The sequence below is a fragment of the Gobio gobio genome (genome assembly GCF_949357685.1).
Source record: "Gobio gobio genome assembly, chromosome: 2".
In the NCBI taxonomy this organism is placed as follows: domain Eukaryota; kingdom Metazoa; phylum Chordata; class Actinopteri; order Cypriniformes; family Gobionidae; genus Gobio; species Gobio gobio.
Window position 1 is genome coordinate 49590945 of NC_137098.1, and position 21543 is coordinate 49612487.

The 21543-nt window shown below is 42.3% G+C and overlaps 1 protein-coding gene across 5 annotated transcripts in view; it reads left to right on the forward strand.

Annotated features, from left to right (window-relative positions):
• The first annotated feature begins 474 nt into the window (after positions 1–474).
• The window catches only part of scube2 (signal peptide, CUB domain, EGF-like 2), a 31996-nt gene continuing 10927 nt past the window's right edge, over positions 475–21543 (forward strand). Inside the window, exons 1-17 of one of the 5 annotated variants that reach the window (XM_079836934.1) lie at positions 475–746; positions 1778–1900; positions 2207–2332; positions 2577–2711; positions 5203–5328; positions 5420–5536; positions 12706–12795; positions 13375–13491; positions 14851–14973; positions 15380–15496; positions 15655–15777; positions 16108–16224; positions 16308–16397; positions 18821–18907; positions 19779–19883; positions 20523–20684; positions 20938–21144. In XM_079836934.1, coding sequence (XP_079693060.1) covers positions 659–746; positions 1778–1900; positions 2207–2332; positions 2577–2711; positions 5203–5328; positions 5420–5536; positions 12706–12795; positions 13375–13491; positions 14851–14973; positions 15380–15496; positions 15655–15777; positions 16108–16224; positions 16308–16397; positions 18821–18907; positions 19779–19883; positions 20523–20684; positions 20938–21144 — 2053 coding nt within the window. In that variant the 5' untranslated portion in view covers positions 475–658. The remainder of the gene's footprint in view (positions 747–1777; positions 1901–2206; positions 2333–2576; positions 2712–5202; positions 5329–5419; positions 5537–12705; positions 12796–13374; positions 13492–14850; positions 14974–15379; positions 15497–15654; positions 15778–16107; positions 16225–16307; positions 16398–18820; positions 18908–19778; positions 19884–20522; positions 20685–20937; positions 21145–21543) is intronic. The other 4 variants (XM_079836935.1, XM_079836936.1, XM_079836937.1 and 1 more) reach the window with 4 other exon arrangements.

Below are 21543 nucleotides of genomic sequence, written 5' to 3' on the forward strand. Positions count from 1 at the left end.
ACGATACACATTATATTTGTTTGTGTGTGTGGAGGTTTGTGCCACTTTTTCCCAAAAGTAAAAAAAAAAATGTAAACATATTTATAACCTACTAAAATTCACTTGGCTGATCAAGGACATTACCAGATCTTTATTAAAAGACTTAGCTACTGTAATGTTTTATACTTTGATGAAACATAGCTTAAAGAAGTAATCAACCATGTAATTGTGTAGTTTTAAAGGTAGACAACACATATGTTAACACTTTAAATTAGCATACAGTGTAATATGCGATATTTAGCCTAATGTTACGTTTATAAAAATATTCTATTCCACCTTTTCTTTGTCCTATTTTATTCTGTGAAATTAAATTTGATTCATTCCGAGTGGGCTCTTGGAGATCAATAAAAGAAACACTTAGGTGTGAATGCGCCCACACCCCCATCCCCCGACACAGAATCATGGAGAGAGACAGAAAAGGCCCTTTTTCCCCGCACACACACACACACACACACACACACACACACGGGCGCGCGCGCTCACTCTCTTGCACACATCTTCTGTTGAAGCGCTCACAAGCGCGAAGCCACTGACGAAGTGCGGATGAAAATGAGTGGGACACTCTTGTTTGAGTAAACGCGTGCTTTTGAGTTCGACTCTAAACTCTGAACTGATCACCATGGGAGCTATTTGGACTGCACGGCTCCTCTGTTTGTTTTTGCTCTTGTTAAATACTCGCCAAAGCGCCGCACTTCCTCACAGCACTGGTAAGAGTCTTCACTTTGTTACACGCGATGCTGTACACACGCAACTTGTTTACCTCCCCTTGTTTTGATACCCCGTTTCTTTACTTTTACTTCAGCATTAAAACACATATTTTAGAACGTGTTAATCACTCAAAAAAATATTCTAGCTATTTGCTCAGTTTATTCAGTAAAATAAGCTGAAACAACACAAATCCTTAGTTTTTTACTTAATTGCCATTTGCACTCAATGTTATTATGTAAAATGAAATGAAATGTGTAAAATGTTAGTTAACCTAAACCATTACATGAATCATTTCTGTTGCGCTGACTGAACTGGGCAGTGGATTTATAGTTCCCGGCATGCTTTACATAGGGATAGATAAGTAAATGAGTAAATGTTGAAATTGAGTGCTGTTTAATGTGTTTTTTTTTTTTTGTAAAGGGAAAGACCTATTAAAGTGTGGTGTTCAGTTATATTTAACATTTAAAAGTTTAACATTTAAACTTTATGTTATGTCAATTTTAGGTTACCATTGTTGTGAAGTGTAGACCTTGTGGTAGGCTGTGGGTGGCTAAGAGAATGAAGTCTGTTTGGAAGATTTCGTTTTTACTTGCGTGTTACAAAAGTTACACTTCACTTAGCATGTGATTGTGAACAAGTTTTGTGATGGTTAGTAGTTATATAAATACAGATAATAAATTAGTTAGATTCAGTTCCTGCAGTCTATATATGGTCATCAGTTCATCCCTCCCAAACAATCTTGGATTTTATATATGTGTGTATGGCAGCTACTCACAACCTAAGCACAAGCTCAGCTCTTTACCACAATGGTAACCAAAAAAAATTCTATATTAGGCATGGCAAAACTTTATCTATTTGGAATGGATTTTTTTAGTAGTCTTGACTAAATTAATTTAAGTTCATACAACAAGATTACAACAAATCATTTCAAACAAATTAGATTTTGTTGGAACAATGTAATTCAATTTCGTGGAAAAAGTTTTTTCAACAGTTCAAAGTAAGTCTCATATGTTACATTTGTGATACACAGATTCAGATCAATGTGCAGAGGGAAGCGATGCCTGTCACATTGATGCTATTTGTCAAAATACCCCAACTTCATACAAGTGCACTTGTAAAACAGGCTTTAAAGGGGACGGGAAACACTGTGAAGGTAACAGCTCCCTTTCACTTCAGTTAAACAGACAGTAGACTAGACTTGTATTCTGGAAAACCATGTTCTTATGCAAACACTGTACACACAGTATGCAACTGAGTATTTAAATAGTTTGTGTTTTGGATTAATGATTATTATTATTTTATTACACATTGCGAATTGAGTTGTATTTTAATTTAAAGGAGGACGTTCTTGTTTACTTTCTTTCGAATGGCTTTTTGACATGTTAAAAGTTGTGTCGGAAGGGCAATGCCCCCAAAATTGCAAACACTGGTCAGCCTTGATTTCTGTTCCATTTCCTAGACATTGATGAATGTGATCTGGAATACAATGGTGGCTGTGTACACGAATGTAACAACATACCCGGCAATTACCGCTGTACTTGCCTTGATGGGTTTCATTTGGCACATGATGGACACAACTGTCTCGGTAAGTAGAAATCCACGAAGAAATCCCATATAAATGTGTGAGGGGTAAAGGTTAATGATCGCATGGGATGAGTTATTCTCACTACATACTACAAGTGTTTTGGAACAGAATTCCCTCTTTTGCACTGACAGTATATTTGTACTGTAGGGCTACTTGTAATGTCCACATAACCCAGTCTGAACCAATGACTTGTGGTACGTGGAAATGTGGTGTTTTGTGATGCTTTAACATACTCTGTCTCTAGATGTGGATGAATGTGTCTTCAACAATGGTGGCTGTCAGCATGTATGTGTCAACACCATGGGAAGCTATGAGTGCCGCTGCAAGGAAGGCTTTTTCCTGAGTGACAATCAACACACATGCATCCATCGCTCTGTGGGTGAGCCGCTGCCTTTAACAAACCTTTAATGGCTCAGTCTTCCATGTTCACCGTCATAGAACAGTCAATGTATCAGTGTATTCATCGGGTTTCTCTATGTGTGATGTGAAGACGATTCATAAATGGTCATGTGAAAATCCTAGTCTTGATGGACATTTCTTTCGGGTTTGTCACGAACTTGGATGTCAAAAGTGCGTCAGGAGACGCTTGTTTTGTTTAGTGGAGTGTGTATTTGCAGAGGTGTCAGGGGTAAGTGCAAAGGAAAGCCAACCTAATTTCTAAATGTTCTCACATAAGATCATGATTGACAGCACAATGGCGAATGACAGCTTTTAAGTTGGGTTCCCTCTCCGGGGCATTATCTATAGCGGTTCAGTTCCAAAGGGCCCATGCTGTGGGAAAGGGAGCCCCATGTTCAGAGGAACAAAACAAGTTAATAACTGCAACACTCAGGGCTTTGTGGCCTGTGTCATAGATGAGAATAAAAAACCTTTTTATGTGTCTGTAGCTTCTCAGCTGCGAGTATTGTTTCCCCCTCAGTAAATTGAGCTAAGGTTTGCAAGGCTTTCCACCCCATTTGCTTTCTCTGGGTAAACTTGCTAAATCCTATCAGCACATCCACTGAGCTGCAGAGTGAATGGGAGCAAACCGGCCCTCTACACTGACCCATAGACCCGCTATTGATGTCAGGTCAGGTTGCGTGGCATTAACTGCCGTTGAATTTGAAAAGAGTTGGAACAACAGGTACTCCAAGTGTTTGGAGTAATGTAAATGATGAGTAATGTAAAGATAACTAATGTACTGTAGCTATTCATTTTATTAGGGATGTTAAGTTCGTTACTTAACCAATAAACTGATCAAGGAAAACCACAGAGCCGCACATGGTTAATTGACCTTACATTTTATATTATACTCCTTTGATTTTATATTTATTTATTCAGTCCACCTATGGTTTCAGTTGGTTTTGCATTTGGCAAAATGTAATTATTTTATTAAAGTTAATTATTTTTTTATTTATTCAATCTGCCTATGGTTTCAGTTGGTTTTGCATTTGGCAAAATTGAATTATTTTATTAAAGTTAATTATTTTTTTATTTATTCAATCTGCCTATGGTTTCAGTTGGTTTTGCATTTGGCAAAATTGAATTATTTTATTAAAGTTAATTATTTTTTTTAATATTTATTCAATCTGCCTATGGTTTCAGCTGGTTTTGCATTTGGCAAAATGTAATTATTTTATTAAAGTTTAATTATTTTTTTTTAATTATTTATTCAATCTGCCTATGGTTTCAGTTGGTTTTGCATTTGGCAAAATGTAATTATTTTATTAAAGTTTAATTATTTTTTATTATTTATTCAATCTGCCTATGGTTTCAGTTGGTTTTACATTGGGCAAAATTTAATTATTTTATTCAAGTTTAATAATTTTTAATATTTATTCAATCTGCCTATGGTTTCAGTTGGGTTTGCAGTTGGCAAAATGTAATTTTATTAAAGTTTAATTATTTTGTATTATTTATTCAATCTACCTATTGTTTCAGTTGGTTTTGCATTTGGCAAAATTGAATTATTTTATTCAAGTTTAATCATTTTTAATATTTATTCAATCTGCCTATGGTTTCAGTTGGGTTTGCAGTTGGCAAAATGTAATTTTATTAAAGTTTAATTATTTTTTATTATTTATTCAATCTGCCTATGGTTTCAGTTGGTTATGCATTTGGCAAAATTTTATTGTATTAAAGTTTAATTATTTTTATTATTTATTCAATCTGCCTATGGTTTCAGTTGGTTTTGCATTTGTCAAAATGTAATTATTTTATTAAAGTTTAATTATTTTTTTAATTATTTATTCAATCCACCTATGGTTTCAGTTGGTTTTGCATTTGGCAAAATATAATTATTTTATTAAAGTTTAATTATTTTTTATTATTTATTCAATCTGCCTAAGGTTTAAGTTGGTTTTGAATTTGGCAAAATGTAATCATTTTATTATGTATTATGTTGGTGTCATTAAAGTAAATAGAGCAGAGATTTGATGTCAAAGGGATAGTTTACACAAAATTAAAATATTATATATTATTTACTCACCGTCATGTCATTCCAAACCTCTATGACTTTCTTTCTTTCATAAAAGAAGATATTTTGAGAAATGTTTTTTGTCCATAAAATGGAAGTCAATGGTTGCCAAAACTGTTTGGTTACCAATGTTCTTCAAAATATCTTCTTTTGTGTTCCGCAGAAGAGAGAAAGTCATACAGGTTTGGAACGACATGAGGGTGAGTAAATGATGACAGAATTTTATCTTGGGGTAGAAGCAATATTTCATTAAATACAGACTAAAGATGGAGTCAAAATTATTTTCTGTGGTAATTGACAGAACGCCACAGAGCTTAATTTGAATTCATCCCAGAATGTTTCTCTGAAATATCAATATTTATGTAATACCAAAAATAAGTGTTGCAGGCTCTTTGACTGTATCTCTTCTTCACAGAAGGCATGAGCTGCATGAATAAAGAACACGGCTGTGCTCACATCTGTAAGGAAACACCCAAAGGTGGTGTCGCCTGCGAGTGCCGGCCGGGCTTTGAACTGGCGAAGAACCAGCGAGGCTGCATCCGTATGTGTGAATCACATTTCTGACCCACCGTTAAGCTGAGAAATACTTACTGGAGCCGTTGATGTGACTCTGTTTGTGTTCCGTTGCATAGTGACCTGTAACCATGGCAACGGGGGCTGCCAGCACATCTGTGAGGACACGGAGCAGGGGCCCATCTGCAGGTGTCACGTCAGGTACACGCTGCACGCAGATGGCAGAACCTGTGTAGGTAAGGCTGCTTTACTTGCTTTTGTCCCGACCCACTTCTCCAGCTAGTGTTTACGATGATCTCTTGGCAAGTATTTTAAGCTGATCCATATTTTATCCACTTATGCGCAAAGGTGGTGATAGAGATCTCTCATTCAGACACAAACACACGCTTTATCTGATAATGAGGAAGTACACCTGGAGCCTGCGGGCTGTGTGTGGGGGGTCTACAGTTATCGTTGTCTCTCTCTCCATTTTGTCGGCCTTGTCCTTCTTGATTGTCCCAAAGCATAGAACATGACTATCTGTATTATCTGCAAACACCACAATGGTTATGACAGAGTCAAGAAGTCATGGAGGTTTCTTTGCCTGGGATTGTTTGCTGTTATAGATGTTTTTGGTTTATGAAAAGGTGTGCTTATCAGTGTGGTTGCTATTTAGGTTAGATTGCACTGGATGATTGTGTGATGCCAGAGTGGAAAACATAACTGCGAATGTGATAAATATAAGTTAAATAAATAAATATATGCATACTGTAAAAATGTTTGAAGAATTGTTTGTGATGTTCCTCATCTGAGTCACTTTGAATGAATAGATATAAAATATAGGGCCCTATCTTGCACCCAGCACAATTGACTTTGTACACCGACGCATGTGTCATTCCTATTTTGCACCCGCGCAAAGCGCGCTTTTCCCTCCACAGAAGCACGTCGCTAAACTAGTGAATGAACTTGCGCTCCCTGGGCGGTTCAGCGCAAAAAAGGAGGCGTGTTCCGGCGCAAACAATCCCTGGTGCTATTTTGCTCTTCCATTAAACAATTGCGCCACTGACCAGAAAAAACCTAGTCTAAAGTCAGTGGCGCGTTGAGCGTTGTTCAATATGCTATTTTAAGGGCGCATGCTTGACCATAATGTATAGCGTGGCCAACGCGCATACACTTTGCTCATGTAACCTACACAGATGCAACAGTTATTTTTGCAAATCATAAATTGTTACACTAAAAAAATATTAACACATGAGATGACGGAAATCATTGTGGTGTGCCACGAAGATGTGAAAAAATAGGCATAAATCTAGTGATTCAGGCTAATTGTAATAATTAAGGATAAGACCTGTTTGCCCAATAGTGGCAAGACATATATGTATATAAGGACATCTGACAAATTGGTTTGTCCGTCAAGAACCAGGAAAAAAAATCGACTAAAAAACTGAAAGACTGAAAAAAAAAAGACTGTGAAATCACCTTTACCACAATGTACAACATTACAACTTCAGTTCTCTGTCTTTCACTGCTCTTACAAGAACATCAGTCTCCTCGGCTGTGAACCGCTCCTGGCGTGCGCCTGGTAAATACGCCATAATAATAGCAATCCATAATGGAACTTGCGCACCTGCTTTTAAAGGGAATGTTGGATGACGCTCTGATTGGTTTATTCACGTTACGCCCAAACCACACCTATGAATAATGAAGCTACTTCAGACCAACCCATTTTAGATTTGCGCCGGGCGCAAGAGCCATTTATCCCGCCGGGAAAATAGCAACAGCGCCGAGACCCGCCCACAAAGTTACTTGCGCTTCGCGCTTTGACACTTGCGTTTCAGATCGTTAAAATAGGGCCCATAGTGTCTATATACAGTATTTTTACTTTAAGGTCAGTTCTTAGAGGCAATTTATTGGCTGATTTTGTATTTTATTTATATGGTATTGTTTATAAAATGATTTATGCCCTTATGTGTAGAATATTGTATTATGATTTTGTTGAAGTCCTACATCATAAATAGAGAAACGTCTCGGTTACGTATGTAACCCTCGTTCCCTGTAACCCTGTCGGAACTGACCGACGAATTGGGATCTGTTTACAAAGACCAATCTACTTCGAGTGTATAAAAACGAGCCAATAAACATTGGCATGCGGTTCATGCATTCCACGCACCACCCCGCGTGGTGGGTATAAATACGGAAGTGGAAGTGCCGCATACCGTTTTCAACTGAGGAGCCGAGATAAGGGGCTCGGGCCTTCAGCTGAAGCACAGCACCTGGCGACGGGACGTACGTCTCCGTTCCCTCCTTCAGGGAACGAGGGTTACATATGTAACTGAGACGTTCCCTTTCAGTCGGTCACGTTCGATGTACGTCGGAACTGACCGATGAATTGGGATCCCTACCAACACGCCAGGGATGCTGGCCCTTCCAGCGCCCTGCCTGAGCTCGCTGGACCACTCCTATGTTGGAGTGGGAGTCAGGACACCCGGCAGGGAAGGACAGTCAAAGCTGTTCCTGCAAGACCCACTCAGCGTGACTATTGGATAATGCTGGGAAAGCGTGCCCGTCTCGGGAGATGGTACGCTGCGGGGCCACGTCCTTCAAAGGAAGGAGAGGTGGAATACACATAAGGCCTAACTTAACAGGGTAGTGCAACAAATGGCAGTCTCTGGGGTGGACCCAACCTGGTCCCAGGGGGGGAAGAACACGCCCAGAGACGACAGAGCGAACTCTGTCAAGGGAAAGACACGGGGCTAGCCGAGTAGGGTAGCTGGTACCATGGAGAATACACACATGGGGTAGCCGTAAAGGGGCCGCAACATATGGAACCCAGCCTACACACACGTTCCACAAGCATACGGGTGCAGGCCTGGCGTCAGGCGGCTGCAACATCTGACACCGAAGGGGTGACAGAGGAACTCACAGGGTTAGCCGTTTCCGGGGAACTCAACTGGAGCGGAATAGACGCATGTATCCGGCAGCGAGGCGCCTTGAGCCAGTGCCCAGGAGGAAGCAACACTCCTTGTTGAGTGTGCTCACAACCCGAACGGGCAAGGCATGTCTTGGGACTGGTAAGCCAAGACGATGGCATCCACTATCCAGTGGGTCAACCTCTGCTGTGAGGTTCTGAAGCTCCGTGTCCGGTCAACGTAAGCGCGAAGAGCGCGGACAGGACATAACAAAGCTAGGGCTGGGTCTGCCTCCTCCGAAGGCAGCGCTTGCAGGTTCACCACCTGGTCCCGAGAGGGAGTGGTAGGAACCTTGGGCACGTATCCAGGCCGGGGTCTCAGGACAACGTGAGAATTGGCCGGCCCGAATTCTAGGCATGATTCGTCGACCGAGAGTGCGTGCAGGTCCGCTACCCTCTTGATTGAGGCCAATGCCGTCAGGAGAACTGTCTTCATGGATAGGATTTTTTGCTCAACAGACTACAAAGGCTCAAATGGAGGACCCTGGAGTGCTCTGAGCACCAGGGCTAAGTCCCAAGAGGGTACCGAGGTAGAACGAGGAGGATTCAGTCTCCTCGCACCTCTAAGGAACCTGACGATTAAGTCGTGCTTACCTAAGGATTTACCGTCTACTGCATCGTGATACGCCACTATTGCTGCGACGTACACTTTGAGGGTGGAGGGAGACAGCCTTCGCTCCAACCCATCCTGCAGGAAGGAAAGCACAATGTTAATCGGACACTTTCGGGGGTCTTCCCGGCGGGAAGAACACCAGTCAACGAACAGGTTCCAGTAGAGGCGCCTCGTAGAGGGGGCTCTAGCTGAAGCGATGGTGTCTACCACAGCTTGTGGCAGGCCACCTAGAACCTCTGCATCCCGTCCAGGGACCAGACATGGAGATTCCAGAGGTCTGGACGCGGGTGCCATAGAGTGCCCCGCCCCTGAGAAAGCAGGTCCTTCCTCAGGGGGATCGGCCAGGGAGGGGCTGTCGCGAGGAGTGTGAGTTCGGGGAACCAGGTCCGGTTTGGCCAGTAGGGCACAACTAACAAGACCTGCTCCTCGTCCTCCCTGATCTTGCACAGAGTCTGTGCAAGTAGGCTCACTGGGGAAAACGCATACTTGCGTAGGTCCCAGGGCCAGCTGTGCGCCAGTGCATCTGTGCCTAAGGTACCCCCGGTCAGGGAATAGTACCACTGGCAATGGGTCGACTCCGGAGAAGCGAACAGGTCTGCCTGTGCAACTCCGAAGTGGTCCCATATCAGCTGGACGCTCCGGGGGTGGAGTCGCCATTCGCCCGTAGGTGTCGGCTGACGAGAGAACTCGTCGGCTGTCTGGTTCAGCGCACCTGGGATGTGTATGGCACGAAGTGACCTCACAAACTTCTGAATCCACAGGAGGAGATGGCGGGCGAGCTGGAGCATGCAACGGGAGCGTAGACCACCCTGACGGTTGATGTACACAACGGCCGCTGTGCTGTCCGAATGGACCAGTACGTGCTTGTCCCGGAGCGGTTTCTTGAACCGGGCCAGGGCAAGACGTACCGCCAGTAACTCTAGGCAATTGATATGCCAACGCAGTTGGGGCCCTGTCCACAGACCCGAAACTGCGTGCCCGTTGTACGTGGCCCCCCAGCCCGTTAATGAGACCTCCGTGACGACCACAGCATGCCTGGACACCTGTTCTAAGGACACGCCGGCCCGGAGAAACGAGGGGTCTGACCACGGGTTGATGGTTTGGCGACAGTAAGGAGTAACTAAGACCCGGTCCTGACCGCTCTGCCACACCCATCTCGGGACTCGGTCGTGCAACCAGCGTTGAAGCAGTCTCATATGAAGCAATCCGAGCGGCGTTACCACAGCTGCAGATGCCATATGCCCCAGGAGCCTCTGAAACAATTTCAGTGGGACCACTGTCCTGTCTTTGAACGTATTCAAGCAGTTCAACACTGACCGGACGCGCTCTGGAGTGAGGCGCGCAGTCCGGCTGACCGAATCCAGCTCCATACCGAGATAAGAGATCCTCTGCATGGGGCAGAGTTTTCTCTTTTCTCGGTTGACCCGAAGTCCCAAAAGGCTGAGGTGACTGAGCACCATGTCCCTGTGTTCGCACAACTGCTCTCGAGACTGGGTGAGTATAAGCCAGTTGTTGAGATAGTTGAGTAAGCGAACGCCGCATTCTCTGAGTGGAACAATGGCTGCCTCGATGACCTTCGTGAAGATGCGAGGCGACAGGGACAGCCCGAAGGGCAAGACTTTGTACTGATATGCCTTCCCCTCGAACGCAAAGCGTAGGAACGGTCTGTGTCGAGGAAGGAGACATGAAAGTATGCGTCCTTCAGGTCAATCGCTATGAACCAATCTCGGGGACAGATGCATTGGAAAATGCGTTTCTGCGTCAACATTTTGAACGGGAGCTTGTGCAGGGCCCGATTCAGAATGCGCAGGTCCAAGATTGGTCTTAACCCACCCCCTTTCTTGGGTACAATAAAGTAGGGGCTGTAGAACCCCGACCTCATATCGGCAGGAGGAACCGGCTCGATCGCGCCCTTCGCCAGCAGGACATCGATCTCGGACCGCAAGACATGGGCACCGCTGCTCCGCACGGAGGTGAAGAGGATGCTCTTGTACTTGGGAGGCCGGCGTGCGAATTGAATCGCATAGCCGAGTCTGATGGTACAGATGAGCCAGCGAGACGGCCTGGGGAGACCTAACCAGGATGTTGTTCACGGTACCAGTCTGGATGATGTTCTCCCCCCGGTCCTCCTCCGGGGGGAGGAGGGGTGTTGACACCACCTCCCCTGGAGCAGCTCCTCTTCTTCCTGGGCTCCCCGCATCAGGGCCGCTTGCCCTTGCGCTTGCCTGCCGACTTAGCAGGCCCTGACACAGGTTGGGCGGCACCCTTACGACCGATGCCCTGCTTCCCCGATTGAGGAGGCTGCTGCTTGGGTTTAGCAGGGGCGGAGGTGGCCGCATGGGGACGCCCTCGGCGACGAGCAGGCGGAGGTGCTGCGGCCGGCGACTGGGTGGAGGCAGCAGCGGGTCGCCGGGGCAGGATGTTTTTGATGGCCTCCGTCTGCTTCTGGGCCACCGAGAACTGCTGGGCGAAGTTCTCAATGGCGTCGCCGAAGAGGCCGGCCTGGCAGACAGGGGCATTGAGGAACCGCACCTTGGTGGTCTCACGCATATTCGCCAGGTTCAGCCACAGGTGGTGCTCCTGGACCACAAGAGTGGACATCGCCCGACCCAAGGTGCGTGCGGCAACTTTCGTCGCCCGGAGGGGTACTGGGGCGGGGCGCTGAGAACCAGCACGGCCCGTCCCGAGATACCAATCGTCCAGCCGCGAGGGTTCGGGACACGGTGGAGGGTTCCACTCGAGCCCAACACTCGCGCCAGCCCGGGAAAGCATAGCCGTGAGCTCTGGATCAGACTCGGGCAACACTACCACACCCGAAGGGGGCAACGCAGGCGAATCCTCATCTCCAGAGTCCATTCGCTCGTCCCCGATGCAGCTATCAACACCATATCCTCAGTCGGAGCCTTGAAAGTAACGGGTGGCCCCCCATGGGAAGGACCACCGCGCTCTTCCGGAAGCTCTACCGGTGCAGCGGAGGGGGGAGGGGCCAGAGGAGCCTGTGACCCGGCGGGAGTGCCCTCACTGTAACCCTCAGGTCTCCACCAAACGCATCAGCCAAAGTAGCAGCCCTCTGCTTTGCAGCGGAAGGACCACTAGATCGGGGGATGCACAATGGGACTCCATCCCTTTTGAGGTATTGGAGCCTAGACCTTAGAACTGCGAAGGTGAGAACATGAGTCACCCACGAAAGCCGCCTCAGCGTGCTGAACGCCCAAACACGAGAGACAGCGAACGTGCCCGTCAACTGGGGACAGATACCGACGGCATCCAGAAACACACGGTTTGAATGACATCTTGAAAAAGACGGAGGGTCAAACCATGTTGCTCTTTTAGTAAGAAGAAACCGCTCCGATCAGTGCCGAGGCACACAGGGGAAATGGCCACGGCTCACAGCGGTTCAAAGGTGCAAGCCCGCTGTGAGCACTCAAAGGAAAAACGCCCAGCAAGCTGTGATAACAGCTGTTGTTTTTCTTCACGCAACCACCGCTGCAAGGCACCGTAATGCCGACACTGGATACCGGAAGCAGGTAGGATTTCTTCTCTCTCTGACTCGTAGTAAACACTCTTCGTAGGAACATACATGCAGTAATGCTCGGCTCCGAAGTTGAAAGCGGTATGCGGCACTTCCACTTCCGTATTTATACCCACGACGTGGGGCAGTGCGTGGAATGCGTGAACCGCATGCCAATGTTTATTGGCTCGTTTTTATACACTCAAAGTAGATTAGTCTCTGAAAACAGATCCCAATTCGTCGGTCAGTTCCAACGTACGTCGAACGTGACCGACTGAAAGGGAACTATGCAGCTGCTACATTTAAAAAAAATTTAATCGTCTGTCTTTTTCAGAAAGGGATGAAACGGCCCCCACCACCCCTGATCACAATGCCACGTCCTTGGCCGAGGTGGACAAACGAGTCAAGCGTCGACTGCTCATGGGTAAGATTCTACCACCAACAATCCATGCATAATCAAATCAATTCAAAGTATATGGTTTCATCCAGAGACATAGGGTTAAATATGTCTGTGCTTTCAGAGAAAACCGAGAAGTATTGTGTTAACCTATAGTGCATATATTTAGAAGCATATATCCCGGCCTGGCTGAGCATTCCACAGTCTTTTAGGTAAACTGTGAAATGACTGGGGACCCACTCTTTACCACCTCTGATTTTTCTCTTGTAAAATATGTCCTGGTGATAGAGTGGTACATTTCACATGTTTTTCTCTCATTCAGAGCTAGAGACAGAGACCGTGGATGTTTATCGTACAGTGCTGAGTGTTGTATTTGTCTCTGCCAGCTCATATTTACACAGCGCACTGCAAATGGCCTCTCTGTCCTTGGCCTTCTACATGTGTGGAGTGTGACATAGTATATAGACTTTTTTGCACAGACTGTTTAAATATTAATTAACTGATTGATCTTGCAATGACAGATTTACGTCTCTGATCAATCTGAGGATTTCTCTCGCAGTTCGGCCCTTTCTAACTTGTTGCGTCTTTCTTTCATTTGCTCTTCAGAGACCTGTGCGGTGAATAACGGAGGCTGTGACAGCACCTGTAAGGACACATCCACAGGTGTTCGCTGCAGCTGCCCAGTGGGATTTACTCTCCAACCTGATGGCAAATCCTGCAAAGGTCCGAATCAACACTTTTCTCATGATATTCTTTTACACAAATATTTTAATTGCTTTTAGGCTGAATCTCACAACAGTTATTGATATTTTTTTTTAAAGAAATGAATAGGACGCATTAAATTGATCAAAAGTGTCAGTAAAGACATTTATAATCTTTCTTTTTCATATAAATTATGTTTTTTGAAGTTTCTATTCATCATAGAATCATGAAAATAAATCAAAGTTTCCACAAAAATATTAAGCATCACTGTTTTCATTGATTATAAGACGTTTCTTGAGCACCAAATCAACATATTACAGTGATTGAAGAAATATATAGACGATGAAAGGCAAAAGATCTGTTGTAAGCTTATATTGGTCAATGACATGACATATATTTTTTGTGTCCGAATTCATTATTTTTTTCTAAAACTTTTTTTTATAAATACATGTCACATATCAAATTGATCTACAATATTTCCTTTATAAGATTCTCTTTATATTTTTTTGAAATTCAGTTGACTTTTTGAGGTTTTTTTTGTTTCAAAGAACTAAAATGTCAGGGGTGCGACCAGCAAATTTACATTTAAAAGTATCAATTCCCACTGCAATTGCAAAATGAAGTAAGAAATATAAATGTAAACCATTATATGATGTATACAAATAATTAAAAAAAAAACATAAAACTCCTTATGGAAAATTGTGTTCTGAACACAGAAAAGTGTCCGTTTATATGAATTGGACTAAAAGGGCAATTCATTGAAAAGGGAAAGGGAATTTATGATGATATGCATTTTACAATAATTCATATGTATATTGTATATGTATATTATTTTAAATGAATATATGGTAGCACCACCTGACATTTTCTGGGTGGTAAAATCAGAAATCTTGTTTAATAATGAATTAATGCTGTCTTAAAAGCTGTAAAACCAATATGAATTAACACCATACATTTTTTTTCTTAAAAAATATATAATTTTTCTTATTTGTCATTAACCCATATTTATTTATGCATCCTGCTTATATTTATTTATGTAAATGTGTCATGACTACAAACATATTAGGTAGCACAACTGCTTTCACCATTGATAATAATAAGAAATGTTTCTTGAGCACCAAATCATGATGCTGAAGACTGGAGTAATTCAATAATGGAGGAAGACAATTCAGCTTTGCCTTGACTGGTGTAAATGACCTTTTAAAATAGATAAAATAGAATAGTTAAAATCTACATCTAATCTAATAGTTAAAATAATTTTTTTTGAGGGGTGATAATATCACAGATAATACTTTATAGACAGGTTACGTGAGATTCACCCTATAGCTGATCAGTCCATCTATGTTCTGCAGTGTGATTTGGTCCTTCTCTGTCTCTCAGACATTGATGAGTGTGAACTCCATAACGGCGGCTGTGACCAATACTGCAGGAACACCATTGGCAGCTTTGAATGTAGCTGTCGAAAGGGCTTCAAGCTGCTGACGGATGAGCGTTCATGCCAGGGTAGGACACTCTTCTTCTGCTATGGGTCCAACAGAACATCGAGAAGCAGCGTGGGGGTTGGTGTTAGTATCTGTGTTTGTAACTAGGCTCGAGATAAGACGGGGTGGGAGTCTCTTCAAGGGTGCCAGTATCGACTTGCAAGATTCCTTTGAAGATCCTTAACGCAGACTAAGAGTATAACACTCGACTCTAAAAGAATACATTTCGTTTAAGCACACAGACAACTCCCTGTCCTTGATACAATTCTTCTAAAGAAAGTAGCTCTCCCTGTTATTAATTAAAAATTAAAAAAGCCTTGATTGATTTCCTTCAAGCTGAATATTGAGCCTTTGAACAGGAAATGAGAGTGTGCTTGGTGTAGAAACTGTGTATTTTGCCAATTAAGTGAATTTTGGTTTGATTACAGATATCGACGAGTGCTTTTTTGAGAGGACGTGCGGCCACACATGTGTAAACTCACCTGGTAGCTTCCAGTGTGTTTGCAACAAGGGCTACACTCTTTATGGGCTTGCCCATTGTGGAGGTGAGGATACAAACAGCTATTTTAAAAAAGAATTCAAAGGTTCACAATACGGTTTTATTGGTGAATCACTCAGAATTATTACAGAGGAAGTCCAACTGGTTTACCTGAAATACGTCTTGATAGAAATCTGTTGTGTTTGTCGTTTCCTCCATTCTCAGACATAAACGAATGTAGTTTGAACAATGGAGGATGTGAGCACACTTGTGAGAACAGCATGGGAAGCTTTGAGTGCCACTGTCATGCTGGTTACAAGCTGCACTGGAACAAGAAAGACTGTATCGGTAAGATGAGCCTGAGTGATTTTGAAAGCTGGGCTTCTATATCTGATGGTGTCGGCTTAGATGGGAATCGGTTCAACTCTGGGAGTTAAAAGCAGGAGATACTTTTGAGTTTCTTTATCTGGCTCTTTCTTCCTGTGCTATTGCTGACCAAACGGATATCAAGTGCTGTCTAACTCAAATCTCAAATGTGGCCTTGTACGTTCATATTCTCATCTTGAATGTACTGCATTGTTGAGCTTTCTGATCTTTCTCTCTAACTCATTCCGTCCACCTCCCTCTCAGCATGTGTATCATATCTCCACTTTTAAGCATTGTGATTTTCACATTCAGAAGCAGAGGACTCTCCACTAGTGCCGCCACCTGCCAGGCCCACTCTCAACTGCAGTAAGCAGGGAGGGGGTGAGCTCTGCTACCTGACCTGCCAGTCGCAGGTTCATATCAGCAGTGGTAAGTGTTACAACATGTAGATTTGTTGTGATCTTTGTGGAGTTTGCTTGGAGTTTCTCTGACACCTTCACCTTCACATGTAGGAGCTGAAGATTCATACACGGTGACCTGTGGCATGCCCCTACCGTGCCACGCAGGAGGACAATGGAACAGGAATGGGTCATATTGCCCAGGTAAATCCATTTGGATGTGTGCTGGCTTCCAGATGTCTTCAACTTCAGTCTTTATGTTATTGTTTAAAAGATGAAGTATTCACACTTAACATAGTGATTATTATTATTATTATTATTATTATTATTATTATTATATGAATTTAGAATAATTTATTTGAAATTCCAAAGTGTTATTTAGCATGATTTATATAGAGTTATAGTATTGTTAATATTTTGAATTAGATTTTATTTTATTAGCTTTTTATTAAAAAAAAAATTTTTAATTTGTCTTTTGTAATTTTGTCATTTTTATTGTTTTTTATATAGTGTTTTTATATTTTAATTTTAATATTTATATTATTTTAGTAGCTATAATTTTCCATTTCTATTTAGCTTGATTTTGATTTTAGTTTTATTTATAGTAATTTATTTTAATAATTTTAGTACTTCAACTTCAACTTATTTTATTTCAGTTAGTTTCCAAGGTTTTCATATAATATTTAGTAGTATGGTTAATTAATATTTTAATAGTTTTCGTTTTAGCTTTAGTTAACAATAGCCCCTTGCACATAGAAGTCCTGGTAAATTACCGTAAAATTACCAGAATTACTTTTCCGGCAAATACACAAATGTATGGTACACAGTCACACAAACAATTGCGTAGGGCTGGGCGATATGGCTGAAAACTGTATCACGATATAAGTGTTTCATATCGGTCGATATCGATAATTAATGATATTTTTATGACGTATTTAAAATATATTAATAATATAAATAAAAATATATTACATTTGAACATTTGAAATGTAATATAAATGTCAACACAACCATGGAAGACACTCAAATAATTAAAATGTATCAAATGTATTAAAAATAATCCAACATGAGACAACGATATGGCACAACCAAAATTAATACTGTTACATGATTGGCTTTTAGCGTGTCGCTCCCTACATTGCTAGGTTACCAGAGAGTGAGTGCTTTTGTTCATGCAACCTCTGGTTTCTTCCAACAAAGAAAAAAAACAGTTTTGCCAAACATATTTTTTATTGATATCAATTACGTGTCTATCGCGATACATATCGTTATCGTTTTATCGCCCAGCCCTACAATTGCATTTATCTTTTTACTGGTAAAATACACTAGCCTGACAAGCCAGACCCACATCAAAATGTTTGGTCTGGAAACTCACCATTGACAGGGCTCAATCCGAGGGGCGGGATAAACGGTCGTCTGTCAAATTCCCTCTGCACGCAATTGGAAAGCGCCACAACCAACCGAAGCGGAGCTAACGTTAGTTGATAGATTAAACTCCGAATACATCTTCCTTTCTTACGAATGACTTCAGTGCAGTTCTTTGTTCTTACCTCAAAGAAAAGCTTAACTCCAAGTCTTCCAGAGTAGCGGCCAAAACCGATTTGAAAGACGCTGGTCGCCAGCTTCTTTGTTTACCTGTAGCACCAAGAACCTCCACAACTCTGCTCCGTCATTATGTTAAGCCCGCCCACCGACTCTATACACGATGTGATTGGCCTGACCAGAGTTTGGTTTTTCCAGCTCTGAGGTCTACAGAGAGTTGCTAGACTACACTCGCGGCAAAATACATTTTCTGCCGCTAGGGTACGTCTAGATTTCTAGGCTAAAGATACACATCAGTATCAAAATACTGGTAAACTCTGTGATGTCAATCATCAGAAATGGCCTTCAAATGTCAAGCCATTTTCTTCATCCACCTGGATGAGGAGTGCTTTAGTTTCATTTCATTTTTTATTTTTTTTGCTTTTGAGTGACAGACTTAAAGGGTTACTTCACCCAAAAATGAAAATAAAGTAATTTATTACCCTTATGCCGTTCCACACGCGTAAGACCTCCGTTCATCTTCGGAACACAAATGAAGATATTTTTGTTGAAATCCGATGGCTCAGTGAGGCCTCCATAGGGAGCATTTTCCTCTCTCAAGATCGATTAATGTACTAAAAACATATTTAAATCAGTCCATGTGAGTACAGTGGTTCAATATTAATATTATAAAGCGGCGATAATATTTTTGGTGCGCCAAAAAAAAACCTAAATAACGACTTATATAGTGATAAACGATTTCAAAACACTGCTTCATGAAGCTTCGGAGCGTATCGAATCAGCGAGTCGAATCATGATTTGGATCGCGTGTCAAACCGCCAAACTGCTGAAATCACGTAACTTTGGTGCACCGAACCACTGAATCGACTCGCTGATTCGATACGCTCCAAAGCTTCATGAAGCAGTGTTTTGAAATCGGTTATCACAATACAAGTAGTTATTTGGGGGTTTTTTGGCGCACAAAAAATATTCTCGTTGCTTTATAATATTAATATTGAATCACTGTACTCACATGGACTGATTTAAATTTGTTTTTAGTACATTAATGGATCTTGAGAATGTAAATTGCTTTGCTCCCCATGCAGGCCTCACTGAGCCATCGGATTTCAACAAAAATATCTTCATTTGTGTTCCGAAGATGAACGGTCTTACAGGTGTGGAACAGCATGAGGGTGAGTAATAAATTACATTATTTTCATTTTTGGGGGAACTAACCCTTTAAGGGGATGATCACACAGATGTTTGTTTAGCGCATGTTTACATAGGAAAACAATTTAAAGCAATTACCGTAAACAGCCCAACAGAGCTTTATGATTGACCCAAAGCAAATTTCTTACGTCAGTGTGTTCGGACTCTTATATGCTCATGCCGGTAATCTTCATTCTTTGTTCTCGCACAGCATCATACCAGTAATTTACTGGTAATGTTAAAACTTCTCATACCGGGAAATTGCCAGAACTGATATACTGGTATTTTCAAAAAGTTCCTGTTCACAAATGACCTCTTAATGGTAATTTATTAGTAAATACTATGGGCCAGATTTACTAAACAGGGCAATTCCAAAAAAGCCCAGATGGGAATGGAAAGTTATGTGCAGTATCATTTACAGATCATTTCAATAATGACCAAAGCAATCTACCAAGAGCAGTGTAAATTAGGGTCTGGTGGTTTAAGACATTTTTTTGGGCGGTAAATAATGTCACAAACACCAGTAAATTGACTAGCGCAAACCTTAGTAAATCACCTTGCATGGTTCATTTAAATACTCTCCTCTCATAAATGTTGTGTCTGAAAGTTAAACCCCTAAAAATGCATATGCAATAAGGTCAGTCGCAAAGATAACCATGCCTTTTCAGTGCAAATTTTTCACTGTGTGTCTTTAGTAAATCCTGACTGTAGTTTTTTAAAGACAAAAGAGTGTTTGCGCTGGCACAAGCTGTTAGTAAATCTGGCCCTTGATGTGTGAAACTGGCTAATAACAACACTGTTCCCAAATTATGTATGTGTCGAGTGTAAAAGTCACAGTGATCTTTCCTGTTACAGGTTCAGGAATCAAAACCATTGCTACATTTAAATCTGGACAGGGGAAGTGCAATCTGAAACGGAGTCAGGAAAATCTTGCCCAGAGCTTCAAAACCGCCCTGTCAGGTACTAGCCTCGTAGCAACACGGTTCTGAAAATCTTGACTACTAAAGAGTCAATTTGTTTGCACAGGCATTAAGCCGAAGTCTAAAGCCTCCCCATTAATGAAACACTGTGACATGAGCAATTAGACTCAATGGAAATAAAAAGTAAGTGAGTGATGCAGCATACCAGACACTGAAATGTTTATATATTATTATTTTATATTTAAACAATGTATTTTCACAAGTTATTTATGGAAAACCTGATTGATACCGGTCAGTATCATTCTGTGAATGTGAGGGGGAAGTTCAAGCTAGAATCTAGTCTTGCTGGTACTCATTGTCCAGCAGTGTTCGAAAGAGCTAGATGAAATTAGCCATGGCGTGCCTTTCAATAGAGTCCTACCCAAACCATCAATCACACTGACCTCCTGATCAGACTCTGAAAGACTCCCACACTCTTCAGTGAAAGACCAGAACTTAAAATAGTTTCCCCCCCCTTCTCCACTCTTGTTTGATTCTATCTGCACTGTTATTCATACTGAGAAGCAAAAGGGATGTAAGAAAATGAATTAGATTTTCATAACAAAAGAAAACAAGAGCTAAGTGATTTTACATTTTGGATCCACTGAATCCATTAAGTCTTTAAAATCTATTTACTCAGATAAAAGAGCCACCGAGAATGTCCAGTTCAGCTTTGTTAGCCTGCACTGTGCCTCTTCAAGCAGACAGCAACGCAGTCGCCACGGGCGGAAGGCTGGCGAGGAGGAAGGGTCCTCCATTACTGCCCAGTTTGAGCTGGACGTGAACCTCGAGGAGGTAACAGGTTGGTTTTGTGCACTGCATGTGTATGTTTCAGTAGAAACCTTAGGCCTTTCACTGCCTGCTCGCATCTCACCCTCTTCCTGCTCCTGTCGCTGTTACTAAAACAAGCCAACAGGTCAAAGTATCTCCTGGTTTAAGATGGAAGTGGGTTCTATATTAAATAGTGGACAATGAGCTCGTTATGGACGTTTGTGTGCACTCTATGTGTGTATATGTTGTTGTGGACAAGATATGGTATCCAATGTTTCTCTCAGCAGAGGGCTGTGACCTGGCATGTGTTCGGAGGCGCTCTGAGAAGCGGCTTAGGAAGACTATCCGCACTCTTCGAAAGTCCATTAACCGGGAGCAGTTTCACCTGCACTTTGCTGGGTCGGAGTACGAGCTGGCCAAGAAACTCGTCCGACCCGCTGACCCACCAGATCACTGCGGCACCGGACAGGTTCTGCTGGACAAGAAATGTGGTGAGTGGACAGATCAAATATACGCTTATTGCAATTGCTTGAGGACACAAAATATTTCTTAACATTTCCAATATGTATCATATTATTTACTTTACATGTTGGTTGTGCTCCAGGTCACAGTTTATGTCTTGTTGGAATGAATCTGTTATATCGGACATTATTTCAAATACTAGTGTTTCGACTGTTATATTGTAGAAGGGGATTTGGTATCAGTTCAGGCCTGATAAGTGATATATATTAGGTGTTATGTAGTATAATACATATGGTTTGAGAGAGTTGGCATGAGCTTTATTAAAGAGGCAAGACTGGGAAACAGAAGGCTGCTGTTGGCTCTTACAGCTCAATGCTGTTCCAACCTCAAGACTGAAGCCGAGTACATGTTGTGAAGGTTGTGGCAGG